Consider the following 17,275-nt stretch of genomic DNA (forward strand, 5'->3'; position numbering starts at 1 on the left):
AACTAACACTGTGCAACTGTAATCGGAGTGTATGTATGATATTTTTCCTAATGTTTCTTATTACAGAAAGAGAGATGGCAGATTCAATTTCACTTTAATTAAATGTGGTAAATTGTGAATAATCAACAACGGAATTTCACATTAGGATTCTACTAAAACAACATGCACCAGATGATACTTCACATTGAATTTTCTCACAGAAATAATTAGATCTTTCAGTAACCATGAAAACAGAATCCAAGGGGATGTATAGTTCAGATCGTCCCTAAACTGGAAAAAGTCAGGAAGAATTGCTCTAAAAATGAAAGCCTGATATTGATTCATGACCTCTCTTCCTAATGCTAACACACTCCCTGTTTATATTAGTATTACATATATATTTACGTGTATCTAGCAACTGATGTAGGACAGATATATATTAATAACTTTATAAAATATGAATATACATTGAAGATGTTATTGTTTAGGTGTTATATGTAACAATACATATTTTATAGTAATATATAAATATTATGATCCTGTCTAAATCAGAAAACAAAAGTATGACTTCACTTGAAATCTGATAGCTCTGAATTAACACGTTTGATTCAAGTGACATTCTGGACAACATGCAAGGGTACCTGATCCTCAAGGTTTCAAGAAAGGCTACTTAGTACTACAGTTTGCAGGTACAATATAGTATACCTGCAAGTATTTTGTAATCTAATCTACACAGCACATTAGTTCAGGTATAAAATTTAATAGGGATATTACATTTTTTAATCACATAAAACACTATAGATTTATCCTACCTGGGAAATTCTGCATCTTGTAAAGAGAACGAGAGAGAAATGCTGCTAGCAACCACCTCAGTCATGCTACAAAGAAAGAAAAAAATTAGTATTCCAAATACTACAAAAAACTGTCAGAATACATTTATATATCTACATTTATATATAATATATAAATAAAATACCTGAAAGCCACCTGATCAGAGTTATACTGATCTGCATTACACTGTAATTTGAGCTGGCAAATATTGATATTCATTGTCTCCCTAGCAATCAGAAACTGACTCAAACAAAAGTACTGCAAAGGTTCTGACTATCCAATGCAAACCAGACGCAAAATAGAAGTTGATCTTAGCTGACAAAAGAAGAGAAAATCCAATTAAACCAGTAGTGTTAATATCACTACAATAAGCATTCCTTAAAAATGAAAGCCAGTACCGTAAGAAATCCTTAGGGGGAGTTTTATGTGCAGTTACTTTGGCTTCCTTCGAAACAAAAATACATCAGTTTAAAGTAGTAAAGTAGTAGAGAATTCTAAGTGTTTCTAAAATTAAGCTATTTGGAAGCTTTCCCACAAACATTGTGTATATACAGGAATATTTATTTATATGCCATCACAATTAGTAAGATTTTATGAATATTAAGACAGTCAGTCACTCTATGTCAGCGGAAAAATTTTCATTGCTACAAATTTGATGGATTCAAGAAGAAAGCTAATTGAAATAATAAAAATAGTTTGATATTTTTCTGTCATTGAAACAAATAACAAAAATCTCAAAGTGCCAAGATTCCTCATAGCATACATAATAAACCTTGTGTTTACAGAATATAGAGGTTTTTTCCCCTGAAAAATTTAAGAGGAATCAAACTGATAATATGACAACCAGGTTTATTGGCTGTTGTATAATTTTATATACATTATATTTATAAATGTAGAGATACTTTAAAACATAGATTTTTTTTTCAAGTTCATAATGACGTAGGTTTCTGACGCTGTGTAAAATATCTCCTCTTTCAGAAGCAAACAAGTCCATATCCAGTTTTGTCTCATGTTCTGCTTCCTAGACACTAATTGCTCTTTCCTCTATGTTGCGTAACAAATAGGCTGTTAATATTTCCTAGAATAACAGCTCTCCACCTGTATTTAGCCTGAAGATGCTGTTCCTCTTTCAGGTCTGGAGAAGGAACTGTGTATCCAAAAGCTTTTTCCAGGTATTTTCTGTCTTTTTCCCAGGATAGAATGCACCTTTCCGAACATCAAGACTCTTTTATTTGATCATTACTAAAATAAGCCATTCACCTACCCAGCATTTTGTAAATGTGAAATGCCTGTACGTATGAAAAAGAAGATGACTGAAATTTTGTTTCAAACCATGACTGAGTTACTATAAGAAACAGCAAAAACTCACTGAGATGTCACTAGACACCATAATTGCCAAAAGGTATTTTAGATAATTAAGCAAAGGTAAAAGAGAAATTAAAACACAAAAAAAGAGCGCCTCACACATTCTGTTCAGCCTTTCCTTCCTTTGTTTTTTCTGTCTTTTGACCTTCTTGGGGACTATCTACATCTGAAACGGAGACCTGCTGGAACATAAAAAGATATATCTGAATTTGTAAATTTTTATATCCTCCTTCTGCTTCAATAAAGCATTATTTTATTATGCTAAGGCAAAAAACCATTTGAATAATCATCCACTTGAAAAGAATCTGACCAAAAAATAATCAGAATTGTATATATTACATACACAGATCAGAAATAATGAGATACTCTAATGATTCATCTGAGCACCCTTCTTTTTAAGTCATTATTATGAGGTTTTGTTTTCAAGTTTATATCCACATAGTACCCCGAAAATATACTCTGCTTCTATCACACCTCTAGGTAAAGACAAAAACTGTAGAAACAATCCTGTTAAACACAAATGATCTACAAACCAAGAAACTGGAACAAATGCAGGATTTTACACAGGCCACAGATTCACTATACTAAACGCATTCTAGAATTGAAGGCCACAATACATTTATTGTTTCCAGTCCCATTAACAGCATTGAATCTAGAGGACCAAAGGCAAGTAAAGCAATGGCATCGCAATTCACATTTCAGCATAAGAGCCCGTAGCCATTTTTATAGAAAGGAGACTTTTGATCAAAGATGATGCATGAAAAAACAAAACTTGTTTGCAGATTCGTACTGAGTTTTCATACAGCAGTAAAACAAGTATCTTTACATATCAATTTAAAAACAAGCAAATGTGTGAACAAGTGGAAGGGTCTTTGCTTAAATCACGCTGTGACAAGTTCAGAGACAGCACACATTTTTAAAGGAAAAACAGCTGTTAATTCAGCTTTCTATTTTAACAAAATAGAAACATAAGAATCTGATGCATTAACCACGAGACCATCTATGTGGTTTTCAAATTCACATGCTTTTGTATACGTCTGCATTCCAAATTTTACGTATTTATAGTAGTGTTACACCTTATACAGATGTTATTTATATATAAAGTTATGTATATTTTATGTTTTTGGGCATACATATATTTAGTTTTTCTAACAATGAACCAGTTTTCACAAGTGCTCACAGTAGATCTCACTTTACTACTGTTTAATTACTTGTGACTTTAATTATTGGTTCAAGCAGGGGAAAAAAAGTCACCGACCCTAAACACTTTATGCCTCTATGTTCCTAACATTACCAAGGAAAAGAGGCTTCATAATAATTCGATGCTTTTATGCAAGATGGCAACTTGCCTCTTCTCTTTGATGTTCTACAGGTTTAATCTTGACAGAGCTATTGGAGCTCTTTGGAGTTTCATACGGCTCCTCAAAGAACTCTACAAAATAAACACAATTACTCTACATGAGAAAAATAAGTGACATACAGCACTGTTATATGATTTCCTGTCAACTGGTCACACTATTCCACTTTTTCCCAAGTCAGGAGAAAGGGGCTAAGAGACATCTCAGCAAACCCAAAATTTGTGTTATTACCAGTGATGATGCATGCACTGGAAGAAAAAAAAAAATCCCACTTTCATGAAATGCATAGTCAGCTCTTACAATTGTCAAATCATATTTTACACAGTTGCATGAATATTTTTGGAAAGACAGTAAATGGGAGAATGAAATATAGCAAAAAGAAGTTACCTAAGTGACAAACAGATCAGAAAGTCTTGAGGAAGCAATTGTATAAAATGTAGTTATACTATAAAATGAATACAATAATAATTTCAGTGAAACAGTGAAAACTTATCTCCTTTTTTTTGATTAAATAAGCACAGGGACATATAATCTTATTCAGGCATAACTACTGTTTTACTTGTCAGATCATAGTAAAAGGATATACCATAAAAACAAACCTTCTCTTTCTGATGTTACATCTAACTCTTCCTGAACAAATGGTCCAACTTCATTAAGGTCTTCAGTTGTACAAGGCAGAGAATAACTCTCATTATTAATTACCTTCTTAGTAAAATATTTTGACTTTGTAGACATCCTGGTAATTGTAATCACAAAAGGTAATTAACAACAGAAATAAGTATCTGACTCAGAACTAAGTGTACTATTCCTCTCACACTGCAGACTAGTGAGTAACTGTAAAATACATACTGTTGTGATATAACTAATGTTTTTATCTGAATTTTACTTAGAACAATATTATTTTTTGGTATAGCTTAGTGACAGATGAGCTGTTTCCAGAAAAAATTAACCAACATGTATGATCTATCAAAAATGGAAGGGGATAAACTGCATCAAATTTATCTTATTAGGATTATATTACATCTTCCTCAAAAAAAACTTCCTTTATTAAAAAAACATACTGTCAGAGAAGACACGTGGTAAGTCAGAATATATGTCAGAATACTAACACCAAAGATGTTTTGTTTATTTAGAGCAGTAAAAGATGGAGAGAAATGTTGAATGACTTCAGATTAAGGAATGTTTGTCTTCAGAACCGCTCAACATCTTAACAAATAAAATATTTACTATCTGTTTTTCTGACGTGCACAGATATGAACACAGTTAGACTGTAGATCCAGTGACAAATACACCAATGTTGTAAACTCTCATCAAAACAACAAAGAAAATTACACTAAAGAGAATGGAGGCTAGCTGTATTACTTGAGAGAACCATGATATCAACTATATCAAAAGTCTAGATTGCATTTCCACATCACCAAGATTATAAACAGCCATGTGCAATTCTCTTTATATGCAGCAGCTACATTGTTTTCTACCTAGAGTTTGGTCTGCTGATGGAGTATATTTAATCTGTTTCACGTAGCTGTAACTCACATGCATGAGTTTGACTTTGCACTCAAAATTAAACATTTATGTAAGAGTAACAGCAGAACTTTTTATACTGATATGCTGCTCAGCTGAGGAATTATGACCAACTAGAGTTCATAGATTTAAAATAAATATTTACCCAAAACCAGTTACACAAGTATCATCATACACTTGTACAATCTGGACATCAAGAGGAGGATTGGCCAGTATCCAAGAGCCTTCATCCATACTACTTTCTTTCTCTGTCTTAGACTGGGCTTCTGATACAGATGCAACTTCTTTCAGACACTGATTATTTGGGCTCTGTTAAAAATAATAATGATAATGATAATGAAAATTCATTAGTTAAAAAAAGACTCTTGACAACTTAAAAACACCACAACAATAACCACACAATGATTTGATATCGTATGCATATGCTTAACTTCATATTGTTTTCCCTGAGAGCTGACAAATTCTTGCTTGACAGTTGCCTGTGGAACCTGAGTTTTGCTCCTTTTTGCATTAAGTAAAGCAACAGTCCTCTGAATTATCCAAAGGAAATTTAACAGAGATTTTTCAGTGTCAGCTGTGTGTAAATTGTTAAAGACTCTGTGTGACAAATGAATATACTCTACACAAAGACATACCATAAGATTTGTCCTTCATCACACAACACTAAACTCTACAATTATTGCTGAAAACAGTATGAGAGACCAAAAGTCACACATAATCAGGCACTTAGATGCACACATAAAATTTTAGCCATGAGCTGGAAGCAAAATACAGGTGACACTTGTCAGGAAACCTAAACCAAAACCATGATGAACTCTCTTTGGATCTAGGAGAATATTCTTAATAAACACCACAATCCTCTCTCCTCAAAATCTTTACGTTAATTAAAGAGGCTGGTCCAGTTGTTCCTAATTATAAAATACAGCAATACTGATCAGATTCTTCTGATAAACTGTTTCTACTAACACACGTAGAACTGTGACACTGCTAGAGCAAAATTTAAAATTCGCATTTCATCAACCTTTATCTAATATAAATTCTCCAGTTAGACTGTATCTGCACTGTCTTCAAAGACAAATTCATCTAAATTCTTGGAAGAGGATGTCTAAAACTAGGCACAACAGCTGAAATTGTTTCCAATTTGCTCCAATAATGTGGTATCTAGAGACTTTCCAAAGAACTTTAATCTCCAACCAAAGTCTTCCTACAGATAGAATCCTAGTATTCCTGGAACATCTATCTTTTCCTAGTAACAATCTTTAAGGGGCATTAATCAATATTCCAGATTTTACTGAGAACAGAACTACCATGTAAACAATGTATGTGATTTTGTTTAATGGCATAATTAACTCACACATCTCACCGACACTTCACCCATCCTCTCTCTTACCTTATATTTTATGCTCTCTGCTTGAGATGCATCTCCGTATAAATGTTCTAATAGCCACAAAGAAGTAAGGACAGCAGCTGCTGATGTTTTCACATGTATAACTGGGAGAACCTCTTCTAAGGAATCTTGTTTGTAGGAACCACAGAGCAGTCTTTTCTCAGACCATCTGATCATCCACTCAAGCAATTTTGCAATATTGCTGAACTTACCCAGCAATTCTGTAACTTGTTCTTCTCCTGGTACAGTATCAACTACATCAATAGTTTTGTAAGTGTATTGAGAAGTTGCCTCAGTTTTCAGGCCACAGAAAGTACGGTTAGGAAAGGTCTGGCTTGCTGGTGGAACAGTGACTCCTTGCATATCACTCTGAGTTCTGTAAATTGACTTGTGTTTTAAACCAAACAATCCTTCATTAAGTCCTTTCCTTTGGTTACACACAGAAGGTTCTGTTGGCTGTACAATGGACTGTACGATGGTTGGATTTTCCAAAATATTCTGGTTTTCATTACAGATGGATATTGTTTCAGGATCAGAAGATGTAAGGGTGACAGTGTAGCAAGACCCTGCTCTAAAAACACTTTGGCTTCTAGTTTTGCCTTGTCGACGTTTTAGTGTTGTATGAACATCAAAAAAGAGAGAGTTTAACTCATGCTCTCGAAGAAGTCCAGAAAAGCTAGTAAGAAATGGAATTCCAAGGTCACTGTATTTTATCAGGTCTCTCTCAAGAACATAACTCAAAAAGAGTTCTAAAAAATTAACATATTCATCATCATCACGTTCAAATTCCCATGCCCCAACTACAGGCAAATTATATTGATTAGGTGTATCTTTTCCATAAGTTTTGTCTTGATGTTTTGTTTTCCAGTTAAGAGCTTTTATCTTGCATGTAGTGTTTTTGCTACCTATTTCTCCTTGTCTCTGATGTTCACTATCCCTGTAAGACAACAATTACTACTGTTAAATGTCAAAATCCATTTTAAGATGATTTTCATGAAAAAACATACGTACCTACAACATTAGTTCCTCTTCTTCCTCTGTTGTTAAAAACAGAAAACTAACAAATCCCAATTTACATTAATAGAATGTTAAGGTGGCAAATTAATCAAATGCTAAATCCACCTTTTTTACATAGACAGCAACTCAGCAGTACCATACATGAACAAGGTCAATAGATTATAACAATTCACATTTCAGTAACATAATAGTCATGGAGTAACTGATATAACAATGGCAGTTCTAAGATTTCACAAATTTGTTCAGCATTGGATAAATTACTTAAAATGACAATTTCACTGTGTAGTGAAGAGGTTACTTCAACACTGAGAGACAATCTTTTTTCCTTTTCCAAAATTTAAATGGAAAGCTCTCTGCTGCAATTTCTTTTCATACCTTTGGAGTGGAGGTGTTTGAGTTCTCATTTCTTCAGGAAACAAAGCATCAGAAAGTGTATCTGCTGTGTTAGCATCACTATATACCTGAGCATTCCCAAGATCAGTAAGTGTGCTTCTGCTCAGACTAGTGCCTAATGAGAATCTGTCATAATACTGTTCTTTATCTGCTGCTCCCTCTTCTGCTGGCTCCCAAATATTAATTTCTATGGGGCCTATGTTCCTTATTACAAGTCTCAAGGACTTCATTCTCACTTTTTCAGCAGTCTGTATAAGAACCGACATCATTTCTTCACTTTCAGGACCTACACCAAGAGAGAAAAACAAGAGATTTTAAACATAAATTTCTCAGTTTTCAATTATTCTCTCAAACTGAGACATGAATTAACTTTCAATCACCTGAAATTACAGTCACTTATAAATACAAACAGAAATTGTGATAAAGCAAAGAAACACCATCAACTTGGAAGTCACGATATTCTCTTATTAGTATATATAATTTTATATACCTAAAATAGATATACTATATTATTATCAGAAAGAAAATACAGAATTTGCCACAAAACTCTAACTGAAAATTATAATGATTGCTTTACATGGAGTATGAAAGAAGGCATTGTGACAAGTTAATTAACAAGTAGGGTAAAAAAGAGTTGAATATTTCATCTTTCCTGAAAAAGGATGCAAGCTACCTTTAACAACACTCTGTCGGAGTCGCTGCTGAAGTCTATGATATTTCTCTCTTAGTGGAACCCTTACGTTTTCAGGATTAGGAAATGCTTTTACAAAAATCTCTGCCACCTGCGCAAAATAAAGAATTTTTTTAAGCAGCTAACATATAAGCAAGACATAATTTCTAACAAAAGTTACACCATTAGAAAGTATAACCTGTACCTTCAAGGAGAAGAAGCATTTGTGACAATCTCTGTTGCTTTTGTTCTAGCTTTAATGTCTTTTACCTTTTTCACTGGTGGCAATTCTCCAAGCAGACTCAAAATTACATCTTGAACTAATTCTTCAGCATTCATGAACCTGCAGAAAGGAAGCATTCGACAAGCCCACTCCACTGCATTCAGACAAAGCTCAACTGCGGAGGCATCATATTCACTCTTCTTCAGATCCTAAAAAAAACCACTTTGCTATAGAAACATTAATTCATATGAACAACAGATTTGCATAAATTATTCATACATTGAAAAATGGTAATGATGATTCCCTGGTCAACAGAAAATTAAAATCTCTAACTTAAGTAACAAACAGAGAAGTAGGAGCTGGATCAAGATTACAATGAACCATAACTGTTATTACCAAAAAAAACCCAGTCAAAAAAAGCACATTTTTCTTAATAAGTGCACATTCTGCTGAAGAGTCTGTTTGCAGTCATTTATGGTAAAACTTGAAGATTTGACTGAACTAGCCATAAGCGATTAAATAAACTGAATTACCAGTTAAGTAAGTAATTCTACTGTGACTATAGGAGATCATAATTTTATTTTCTTGGGAACAAGATATTCAAGTCAGTCAAAGAGGCTTTTAAGAGTGATCAGTTTATTTTGAAATGGACAGTGGTTTCCACCTCATTTGTCACTGTTGCACAGAGCACAGAAAAAACAGAATATTCTACTATCTGAAACCGAGACATCCTGCTTACTTGATTTTTCTGGTGAAGAGTAATTTTGGACTTGTTTTGAGAAGGAAGCAACCTTTGCTAAGAACAGCTGAGCTGCTAAACTAGACAAAAGAAATCAACATCTGTACTGTTACAGAACGTAAGACAAATGTAATTCTAGTAGTTTCTTAATTTTTTGTTCTCTGACCTCAATTGGTAAGCGTCTAGGAAGAGAAAATATGATTAAATTTTAAGATTTTTCATTAATCTTTTTGAAAACCATGTACATTTAATACATAAAAAACCATTATCAATGTGTTAAATATACATTGGTTAGGAAACACCTAAAGTATCTTACTCTAATAACCTTTTTTTAAAAGTAGTAAATACTTAGGCTGCCAACAACTGTAGAGCAGTATTTCTTCAACTATATGAGTTAAACACCAAGCAAAATCCCAAAAGAAACACAGTTAGAAACTTGTAGCTCACACAGATATTACTATTTTGTAGCATCTGATACATCCTGCACATTATAGCAATATGCTAATTTTGTCCTATTAAGCAAACAAAAGTTCTCACAGAAATATATCACAAATCTTTAGAATTCTTCTTACAGCTTCATGCAATTAGAATGTATCTTTACTATACCAGTAACACAGTTACCTTATGACTGTTAATATTTTCCCTTGCAGTTTGGTACTGCCTACAGTTGTGAGATAATCTTTCACGAACATGAATCATCCAACACAATGCACATAGCTCTCTGAACCAACCTACAACACAAACATGCAATTTGTTGAGATTCTATTTAAATAAATGAAATACAACAGCTTGAGATTTTTAGCTGGAAGAAAGGAATTAACATTACCTTAACAGTAGCTAAAGAATAGTACTCATTTGTGAGTTTCCAATAGTGCTCTGCAGTTAAGAGCTCTTTAGTCCTGAAGTATTTATGTTCTTGCACATCTGTCAGATTGATAACACTCGTAACAATCGAGAAGGGAATCTTCCAGATTAACAGCTTTGATAACTAACACAAAAGCTGACACGGAAACAATTTTCTCTGCACAGTGCAATACAGCACACTGCAATACACTGTTTCAAGGTAGTAAGAGTTTCTTTGCACCCGAGGATTCTAACTTTTGTACTTTTTTCACTCTAAATAATTCTATTTTACTGTATACAGACCTAGAAGTTTACAGGTTAAATCATCAAACTGTTGGTCTCCAACAGACAATGTAGATCTACAGAAAACAGTGTGCAAATTGGAGTAACGCAGCAAAGTCTCTGGTAATGGACTCAGGGAGGGAAGAGATCCTTTCACTCGAATCTGTACATAGTAAAAATATATAAATAAACAGAGTGGAAATAAAAATCAGTTGAAGTTTTGTATGTATCACTACCAAATGTACAGCCTCTCAGTTATTAGCAGAAAACTGCAGAAAATTGCTAAGTTTCCCTCAAACTATCTTTCCCTTTTCTTCAAACCAGTATTCTGAAATTTCACTTAAAAGAATGGGTTTAGTGTGAGTTATGGCCAAAAATATGCTTTTGTTTGCATGGTATTCATGATACTCATGATTACCATGAAACGCGTGAGCAACAAAGTATATTCTGAGCTTGGTTCTTGTGCAAACAAAATGCACAAGAGGAGAATGAGACCTTCCAAGTCCCATGCTCTGTGCACTAAGATGGCCACTTTACTTGAAGTACGCACCACACTCTATGTTACATATTCAAACCCAGGTGATCTGGAACACACTTCCAGTTAAATAGCTGTAAACTCACAATTAAAATCAGCTTGTTTCTTTTTAATGGAGAAAGAAATGAGTCTGTATATTACCAAGTGAGTACAGACAGACATGTAGAAGGAAAGACCTTTTGAAGCAGATATCCTGTGTCTACTATCTATAGGCTCTGGCTTCCTAAAGGAACTGAACATGTAGTGTACAATGAGAAGGCGATGTAAAAAACATGACACCTGAGTCCACATGAGACTGAATGCTTCAACAATGCAATCACATGCTTGTCAGTAATATATCTGACTGATACTCAAACTACCAAAAAACAAGTTAAATGCTTACTTTTTGCATAACTTTTCTTGCCTGCTTCAGTTGTGTAATATACCACTGTGCTACAGGTAAGGAAGAACAAGCAGCCTGGAAGAGCAAGATGATTCGCTGAAGAACTCCTGACACTTTCTGACGACTTTCTCTCTCAATTTTTAAAAGAACGTCATTGCAGTCTTCCTGAAAAAAGCAAATTCCAAGACAAAACAAGTCTCCAAATTAGAAAAATACAGTAAGGAATCCAATCTAAACAAAGAGGCACACATTCTTTCTTCTAACTATAGTGATACTAAAGTAAATGAATGGACATGGAAAAAATAAAAAGAAAAATGAGCTGGAACCAGAAAAAAAACCAAAAAACTTCCATCATGTATGCTTACTTCACTGAGAAAAGCTGGTTGAGGACAGTATAAGGGTGGTGCTGGAAGATAAAGTCCATTTGGAACTAATCCATACAATTTTCTGCTAAGATCCTTGGCAGAATCCAGCAACAGCTCAAATGTCTGTGAAAGAATATCAGCATCTGCCATAACAGCTGCTTTCAGTAGTTCCTGTATTGAACTATGAAGAATATTTGCATCTTCCTCTTCAATGGGATCTATAAAACATTAAGCATAGAAACTGTTGAAATAATACATGGCCCTCATTCTGAAATTACAAGTTTCCGTCCTCAGACTTCACATTTCTCTGTTATACACATTATAGCTACTTGCTTTAAGATTTCTCATGTTTGAAAACAGTGTTCAGTATACAGAAACGTAAAATTAATTTTAGGTTCTGCCATATTAAAATGGAAGGTACTGCTGTTCTAGACAGAGAACTGAACTTTTCAGCCATGCATCTGCTCAGCATAAAATGCAGGCAAACAATTCCCACTAAGCAAGCATAAACTAGGTATACTGCTAACAACTATAACAACTCTTTTTTCAGTCAGCACGACAATTGAGGAAAGAGAAGTGTATTTAGCTGTTTTGCTCATCTCGTAGAAGTAGGTAGACCTTTAACAAACATCATTAACTGGTTCCTGAAATTTCCTCCTGCTTGTCTTAAAGTATGTGCTGATAAATCTTGCCGTTACCAAAGAGAAAGTAAGGAACAGAGCTTGTACCTGTAAACTTTCTGTAAAATGTAAATAGTGACAGGTTGTTCTAGCTAATTGGGGATATTTCAGCAGTAAAGTTTCAAGTTACGTTACATGATAAAGAGCTTGTATATACACATACAAAGGAGCACAAAGACAACATCAGGTGAACAAACCTGGATAATAGCTAGATCCATCTACTCACAGTAGAAAAGTCAACCCATGAAAGGCTCATCTCTGTAAGTCCAGAGATGTAGAACAGAAAATTATGTATTGGAAGAAATATACACCCTGTCCAGGCTTTTCCCAGGAGAGTCATCAGCCCCCGTGTCCGGGTATGAAACCCATCAAGATAAGCCAACGGGAGCGGCTCTCTTCAGTACGTTTTGGCTCGAGAGGAGTTACTGTCAAGAAGGATACAACATATTGTAGGATGCAGGGGAAGAGCTTTTGGGGATTGCACAAGGCTCATTTGGGGACTTTAAGAAAGAAAGCAAAGGTATGGAAGGGAGTTGTGGCAGTCCACCTCCACTGGGGCCTGCTTGCACACATCTGTTTTTCTGAGTGACCCAGTCCCTATTCTGTGTGTCTGTGTATAGAGTTAAACACCAGCACCTGGAGTGGAAGCATGGGTCAAAGTGACCACACATATAGAATGCCAGCAACTGCAGCAGGAGAGGCTACACAAGTGAATGTGTGATTTCTACCAAGTACCAGGTCAGACTAACTGATGAACAAGTAAAGTATCCTGGGAGCTAGGGGTCTATGCATCTCACTCTTGCAAAAGTGAGAGCACAGGAGATGGCAGTGACTGGATGGACTGCTGAAGACCTGTCCAACTGCTGGAGATAACTCGGATACCAGCTTCTGTCTCTGCATGTCTCCAAGAGCAAGACATAGGGAACTGGATACTAGGGGGACCAAAGGAGTTGTGACCACCTGACAGTATGTGAACGGGGGGTGTGTGTGTGTGTGTTGCAAAGGGTGAGGCACCTGGAAAGACTGAGGATCCCAGACCAGCTAGCTACTGGATGTCCTGTATATTCCAGATCAGCTACTGACTGAGGAAGACGATATCAATGAGTGGGTCTGTGCCAGAAAATGGAGTGGGGCTGTGTCATGGTTTAGCAAGGAGCTGTTTTTTGCTTGGTAACAGGGGCAGTGGGTTGCAGTGAAGACCCGATGAAGAGTTTCTGGATTCTCCCCCGGCTCCTGGGATCAGACCCACCTCTAATCTGGCGCCTCTGCCATCACTATTTAGGGACTGGAATTTGAAGTGCTTGGGAGGAGGGAGGATCAGACCAGAGACCCCTCTGCAAGCCATTGCGAGAATGCAGGCTGTACCCCTGCAACCCATGCAGGGCCATGGCAGGACTGAGAGCCACCAGCAGCTCCGTGTGAGTGAGCCCGGATGGGCGAGGGACTGTGTAGGGAGGCGGCCACGGCACAGGCCATGCTGGAGAGCCTGTGGGCTGCAGAGTAGATCCACACGAGAGGCAGAGAGGAGCTGCAGCCTTTGGAATAAATGTGCGTTGGAGCAGCCCATGCAGGGCTGCCGTGTGTGTGAGGTGCCCCACGGACGGGTGCAGAGCCCATCTGCCCTGAGGAGAGTGAAACAGCAGAAGCTCTCAGGAATAGACTGACTGAAACCCCCACTCCCTGCCCCCCTGGGCCGTTCAAGGGAGGAGGAGGTAAAAACACTAGGATCAGGACTCAGAGCCCAGGAAGACGGGAGGAGTGGGGAGAAGGTGTTCTTAAAGGACTCTGTTGTACCACTCTGTGTTCTTTTTTGTTGGTTATGTTTTGTGGTTTTATGGTTATGTTTTAGTTGGTGTTGCTCTAAATTATTTTCTTCTCCAAGCCAAGTAGTCTGCTCTGTTTTGTCTTGGAACTTAAGTGGCAATTAAGCTCTCCCTGCCCTTTGGCAATTCTCAGCCCCTTCGGTACTTGAGACATATCGTGGTCTTTTGTTCCCTGATGGGCCTAAACTACCACAGGCTGGGGCTTTGGGGCCTCATATATGCAGACATCAACAATGTGAGAGACTCAGCTAGTGGGGCTAAGCTCAGCTCTTCAGGGATCCACAGTGTACATAAAGGTATGTGTATGCAGATCTTGATCCTGACCAGCAAGACTGTCACTGTGTCTGTAGGTGCTGCTCTGTGTAGCCTGCTGGGTACAGGTGTTGCATATGTGCCTATTGGGAACACATTCTGAGCCTAGCCATGTTACTAATTAAGTAGGATGACTTCTCATACTGTTGATAAATTCGTATTTGCTTCAGGACATTTTTTTGTAATGAAGCTCCAGTTTTCTTACAAACTTAGTATCAAATATAGTCAAATAAGATTTTGACTGATATCCCACAAAGATGACAATATTGTTAATATGGTCCATTTTTAGAATCATTGAAAACAAAAGTGAAATCCCTATAAAGGAGGGGGGTATTCAGTATTTGAATACATTATAACAGTGATGCACACATTGCAGAAGACAAGATTATTGTTTCTTATTGTTTCTTTTTACAACAATATTTAACACAGAATATGCAGTGAAATAACATGAAAAGCAAATACAACCAATTTTAGTTACCTGTAAACTGCTTGCATTGAATGCATCCTGATGTCTCAGAAGTAACTGGGTGTCCCAACAAAGACTGTAACTTTTCCTGAAAAGTCTGCCTTGGTGATAAGCTTAATGGCAATTGACTCTCCATATTTTTCAGTCTGAAAGTATAACAAGAAACTGTTCATTAATAACAAAGTAAAACAATGTAATGAAGCTTTGTCAGATCAATATTTAAGACAAAATAACAAATCTGAATACATTAGGTCCTACACCTACTAGGAGCCTGGCACTGTGACTTTCTGAGGCAAAGAATATGCATTACAGTAACATGTGCAAATAACATTAATACTTAAATACATTATACTAATTTCAAGCTCAAATTTACCTTGAGGATTCATCAGAGTTTTGACAATACAGCTGGTAGGCCATACCAATTGAAATAGACACTTTCCAGTCCCCAAGTTTGTGTGTTAACCACACAGCCTCTGGAATGAGTCCACTGATAAAGAACAAATCAAGTGCATATTCGGCTGTCCACACAGATGAAAGGTTCTGGTCCCTGACAGCTCTGGTAACCAAACAGTGTTGCAGTGGAATAATACGAGGAGACAAGTCTGTGACACAAAACACACATTTTAAAGCTTAAATAAACCTGCATGCTATCAGAAGAATAATCTAGAATTCATACGTTCTTGTTGGTTTTGGATTCATTTCTGTGTACATTTGCTCTTTACTTTATTAGAGGCACAATACAGGTTTAACTGCAGCAGGCAGACACAGCTCACACTGTAACAGTGAGGTCAGAGTAGGCTATTTTTCTGCTTAATAATGTGAGATATGAAAGCACATGCAAAACTTACAAGTTACTCTCACTTTAAATATTTAGCCATACTGATAGAACCTTTACAAGTATACTACATATGTCTAAGATATTCAGAGGGTACACATAAGATAAATGGAAATGTTGATATTTTTCCTATTGTACCAGTGCAAGTTGTAGTAAAGAAACAGAAGAATTCATGCATTCAAATGCATTGCCGAAAATCTAATCAATCAAAATAAATTAATATTATAGAGAAATACCTGATGTTATAATATCAATATACTAGTAGAGCACTTACTTCCAAATAACTCTTTATTCCTCTGGATATTAAAACACTGAAAAATTAACTCAGAAACCAAAACTTTCCTAACAAGGGAAATCTTTAAACAGAATCTCTTTGGGAAAAAGATAAACCGCCCACTGTGGTTAACTAATACTTAGAAAAACGCTGAAAAGTAGGACTTAAAACTAACAACTGCTACTTTAGCTCAACAACAAACCAACTTCGTGTTCCCATCTCTTCTGATGATGTTGTCTAAAACATTTTGGTTTCCAAGAACTTGATTGCCAAATAAACAAAAAAATGCTTTTCTCTCACTTTTCAGCTTGGGTCACATCACATTACATATTCAATTCAAGTTTATGAAAATAAAGAGGAAAAAAAATACTAGGATGCAGTCCTGAAGGGCAAAGGAGTTCAGGAAGGCGGGACAATCCTCAAGAAGGAAATCCTAAAGGCACAGGAGGAGGTCATCTCATGTGCCAAAAGAGCTGGTGGTGAAAACCTGCTGGCTGAAAGAAAGCTTTGGCTGGAACTTGGAAAAAAACAGTTTTGGCCTTTGGGAAAACAGACAGGCAATAGGATGTTGAGAGGTTACACAGGGAGACAATAAGAAAGGCCAAGGCCCAACTAGAACTTCACCTAACTACTGCCTAGACAATAACAAGCTTCTATGGGGAAAAACATAGCAAGAGAGGATAAGCAAAAAGCCGAGGTATTTAATGCCTTCTTTGTCTCAGTCTTTAACAGTAAGATCAGTTGTTCAGATACCTAGCCCTCTGAACAGGAAGACAGAGATGGGGAGTAGAATGAAGCCACATAATCTTAGGGGCAAAGGTTAGTGACCTGCTACACCATTTAGACATATACAAGTCTATGGGCCAGAGAGTACTGAGAGTTGCTGGCAGAAGTGCTTACCAAGTCACTTTCCATCACTTACCAGCAATCCTGGCTCAACACAGAGGTCCCAGTGGACTCAATATAGCAAACGTGACAGCATCTACAAGAAG

The 17,275-nt window shown here is 36.3% G+C and overlaps 1 protein-coding gene across 28 annotated transcripts in view; it reads right to left on the reverse strand.

The window, feature by feature from the left end:
- CPLANE1 (ciliogenesis and planar polarity effector complex subunit 1) overlaps positions 1-17,275 on the reverse strand; it is a 65,406-nt gene that overhangs the window by 25,017 nt on the left and 23,114 nt on the right. For 27 of the 28 annotated variants that reach the window (XM_062017293.1, XM_062017291.1, XM_062017284.1 and 24 more), the window contains 15 exons: positions 15,548-15,776; positions 15,187-15,320; positions 11,894-12,111; positions 11,529-11,693; positions 10,633-10,774; positions 10,108-10,217; positions 8,795-8,956; positions 8,528-8,636; positions 7,837-8,140; positions 6,448-7,381; positions 5,203-5,366; positions 4,133-4,269; positions 3,525-3,607; positions 2,275-2,357; positions 792-857 (listed from right to left, as the gene is read on the reverse strand). In XM_062017293.1, the coding sequence (XP_061873277.1) occupies positions 792-857; positions 2,275-2,357; positions 3,525-3,607; positions 4,133-4,269; positions 5,203-5,366; positions 6,448-7,381; positions 7,837-8,140; positions 8,528-8,636; positions 8,795-8,956; positions 10,108-10,217; positions 10,633-10,774; positions 11,529-11,693; positions 11,894-12,111; positions 15,187-15,320; positions 15,548-15,776 (3,040 nt within the window). The remainder of the gene's footprint in view (positions 1-791; positions 858-2,274; positions 2,358-3,524; positions 3,608-4,132; positions 4,270-5,202; positions 5,367-6,447; positions 7,382-7,836; positions 8,141-8,527; positions 8,637-8,794; positions 8,957-10,107; positions 10,218-10,632; positions 10,775-11,528; positions 11,694-11,893; positions 12,112-15,186; positions 15,321-15,547; positions 15,777-17,275) is intronic. The other variant, XM_062017287.1, reaches the window with a different exon arrangement.

Source organism: Colius striatus, chromosome Z (assembly GCF_028858725.1).
Source record: "Colius striatus isolate bColStr4 chromosome Z, bColStr4.1.hap1, whole genome shotgun sequence".
Lineage (NCBI taxonomy): Eukaryota > Metazoa > Chordata > Aves > Coliiformes > Coliidae > Colius > Colius striatus.